This window comes from Monoraphidium neglectum (assembly GCF_000611645.1).
Source record: "Monoraphidium neglectum strain SAG 48.87 unplaced genomic scaffold scaffold00583, whole genome shotgun sequence".
Taxonomy (NCBI): domain Eukaryota; kingdom Viridiplantae; phylum Chlorophyta; class Chlorophyceae; order Sphaeropleales; family Selenastraceae; genus Monoraphidium; species Monoraphidium neglectum.
Window position 1 is genome coordinate 15,225 of NW_014013045.1, and position 2,685 is coordinate 17,909.

A 2,685-nucleotide genomic window follows, 5' to 3' on the forward strand; every position below is an offset into this window, starting at 1 on the left:
AAGGGTGGCGGGGGCGGGCCGGGCTGCCTGCGCGTTTTGGAGAGTGTTGCCCGCCACCCGGACAGGTGTGTCAGGGGTGGAGCCCTGGTTTTAATCTGATGTGCGCCACAGCCACAGGGACACCCCAAGTGTGTGTGGCCTGCCGTTGCCAGGTGCACCGCCTTCGCCCGGCCGCCCCGCGTGGCCCGGATCGACAACCCGCTTGTCGCTCCTCCCTTGCCCGCCCCGCTCGCCTCGCCCTCCCCTCTGCTGCTTGACATGTGCGTCGCCACCACGATGCGACCTCACTATCCTCGGACAGGCACCGCGGCGATCAGGTCATCCTTCATGTGGATGACGATCTGGTGGCGATCAGAGACAAGTACCCCAAGGCCAGGTGGGTGGAGAGGTTGAACGATTCACCCAGATTTTACGCAATGGACTCTTTTGGTTTTGGATGTGTCACGGCGCTGTTACTTCCATGTAAATGTGTGCGAGCGTGTCGCCTTCCCATGGCACCCAACGCCTGTGCTGCGGCATGACGTCGATATCAGGCGCTGACGCACCCAGCACCCAGCACAGCGAGGCCGCCACCACCAAAGGTGTGCTTTGTCTGAATATTTCCAAACGCATACGCGCCCATTCCCAGTCCTTGGTCCGCTTCAACCAGGCTGCTCATCCCTGTGTCCTCGCGACCCAGAAATCCCTTCACTGAGGCCCTCGCACCCCAACCTTCCTACTCTGCTCACTTGACCCCGGCCCCACCCCTGCGCCCCCAAACAAAACCCCAAGCAGATCTCACCTGCTGGTCATCTCCAGGGAGGAGGATCTAGACAGCGTGTCGCACCTGGCGCCCCGCCACCTCCCGCTGCTGGGGCGCATGCGGGCGCTGGCGCTGGACCTGGTGCGGCGGGAGCAGCAACGGCGGCAGGACCAGCAGCAGCAGCAGGAGCAGCAGCAGCAGCAGCAGGAGCAGCAGCAGGAACATGAACAGGAGCAGCAGGGACATGAGCAGCGGCGCGAGCAGGCCCAGGAGGCTGCGGGAGCAGAGACCGAGCCGGCCCCCATCCCCAGCGGCTGGGCGCTGGGCTTCCACAGCGTGCCTTCACTTCTGCGACTGCACCTGCACGTCATCAGCACAGACATGGACTCACCGGCCCTCAAGAATAAGGTAAGGCAATCGGGGTGCACTGAGATGCATGCCGCTCTGCCGTAACGCTGACGAGGCGCCCTGGCGGAGAAAGGCCCGCGCCGCTTTGCCTATTGCGTGCGAGCGCTCGGATTTTGCACCAGCTTGGATTGGGGGTCGGACGGCCCGGGGACCCGGTCTAGGCCTGCGTCAGGCCCAGAGGGGAGGGGGGCAGGGGCACAGACATGCCGCTTGTGGCCCAAACGCAGCGCCTGCGTCCTGACGGTGTGTCCGATTGATGTCACCCGCGGTCTAACCTGCCTTGCAGCCCGGCTGCAGTTGTTGCTACTTGCTGTCAACCACTTTCACTCCTCTCCTATCGACGCCTGGCTCATGTTGGATGACAACCATCCAACACTCATCCCACTGCAAACACCGCCCAACCCTGCCTGCAGAAGCACTGGAACTCCTTCTGCACCCCCTTCTTCCTGCCTATTGACGCGGCCATGCGCCAGCTGGAGGGCGACGGCCGCGTAGCGGTGGACGCGGAAGCGGCCGAGGCGCTGCTGAAGGGCCCGCTGCGCTGCAACCGCTGCGGCGCGGCCGCGACCAACATGCCCGCGCTCAAGGCGCACATCTCCGCCTGCGCAGCCCCGCTGCCGTGACGAGAGATTGGCCCACGGCCGGCGTCTCGCTCGGCCTTGTGGCCCCTGCAGCTGTATGTACATTTGGCAGTGCACCTGTACTTTTGACTTGACAGGCTCCCTTTGACAGGCTCTTTCATTTTTGCAGAGGTTTGACCATTTTCTCGGACGGGCAAGGCTTGCGTTGGATCAGCCGCCTTGTGATGAGTGGCACCTTTGATTGTGCTCAATGGGCCAGACTGCTGCCTCATCCTCCCAAAAGCTCTCCCGAGGGATTTTTACACCAGGCCTGATCCAGCGGTTGTAAGTCACTCCTTATCAACACCGGTGGGGCGTCCATCATGAAGGATGATTATATATGTCCGCGCTAGGGTTCAGTGGTCTGAGCAACAATCGAGGGCTCTCTGGCACGCCGATACCTGATTTCATGGGCAGCACAACGATTTCGCACAGTCTGCTGGCCAGCCGAGGAAGTTCCATCCGGGGTTTTTGGTGCAGGCATGTACGCGCAAGGCGGGCTGCCCAACCGAATGTGTGAGCCATCAGGTCACCAACAATCGCCACAAGCTGGGTTGTGAGGCTCGGTGTGGGAGGGTAGTGGCGATACTCACCGGCACTCTAATATGGAGGCGTGCAACCCCTGCTGCAATGATACACCTTGTGCAAATTCGCTTCACAGCCAGGCAGCACTGCAAGGAATGTGTATGGTTTGACGGCAAGGAGCATTCCGCGGTGTGTGATACCCATGTTGTAGACGTGCGCCTCTGGCTGTCGCACAGTTGAATGAGTCACCACACCTTTGACGTTTGCAGACACAATACCTGCGTGATATGCGCCGCTCATTGTGGGAGTAGAGTAGAGTAGAGTGGACCGGGCGCTGGGCACCCAGTATGTTTTAAGGACGGGCGCGGGGGTCAGGGCAACTGCCCGTCT

At 61.6% G+C, this 2,685-nt stretch overlaps 1 protein-coding gene across 1 annotated transcript in view; it reads left to right on the forward strand.

Annotated features, from left to right (window-relative positions):
• The window catches only part of MNEG_4264 (Transcription factor bHLH140), a gene marked incomplete at both ends in the record, with an annotated part of 4,188 nt that extends 2,415 nt beyond the window's left edge, over positions 1–1,773 (forward strand). The window contains 3 exons of the mRNA XM_014047259.1: positions 302–376; positions 775–1,150; positions 1,564–1,773. Coding sequence (XP_013902713.1) covers positions 302–376; positions 775–1,150; positions 1,564–1,773 — 661 coding nt within the window. The remainder of the gene's footprint in view (positions 1–301; positions 377–774; positions 1,151–1,563) is intronic.
• Positions 1,774–2,685: the final 912 nt, after the last annotated feature.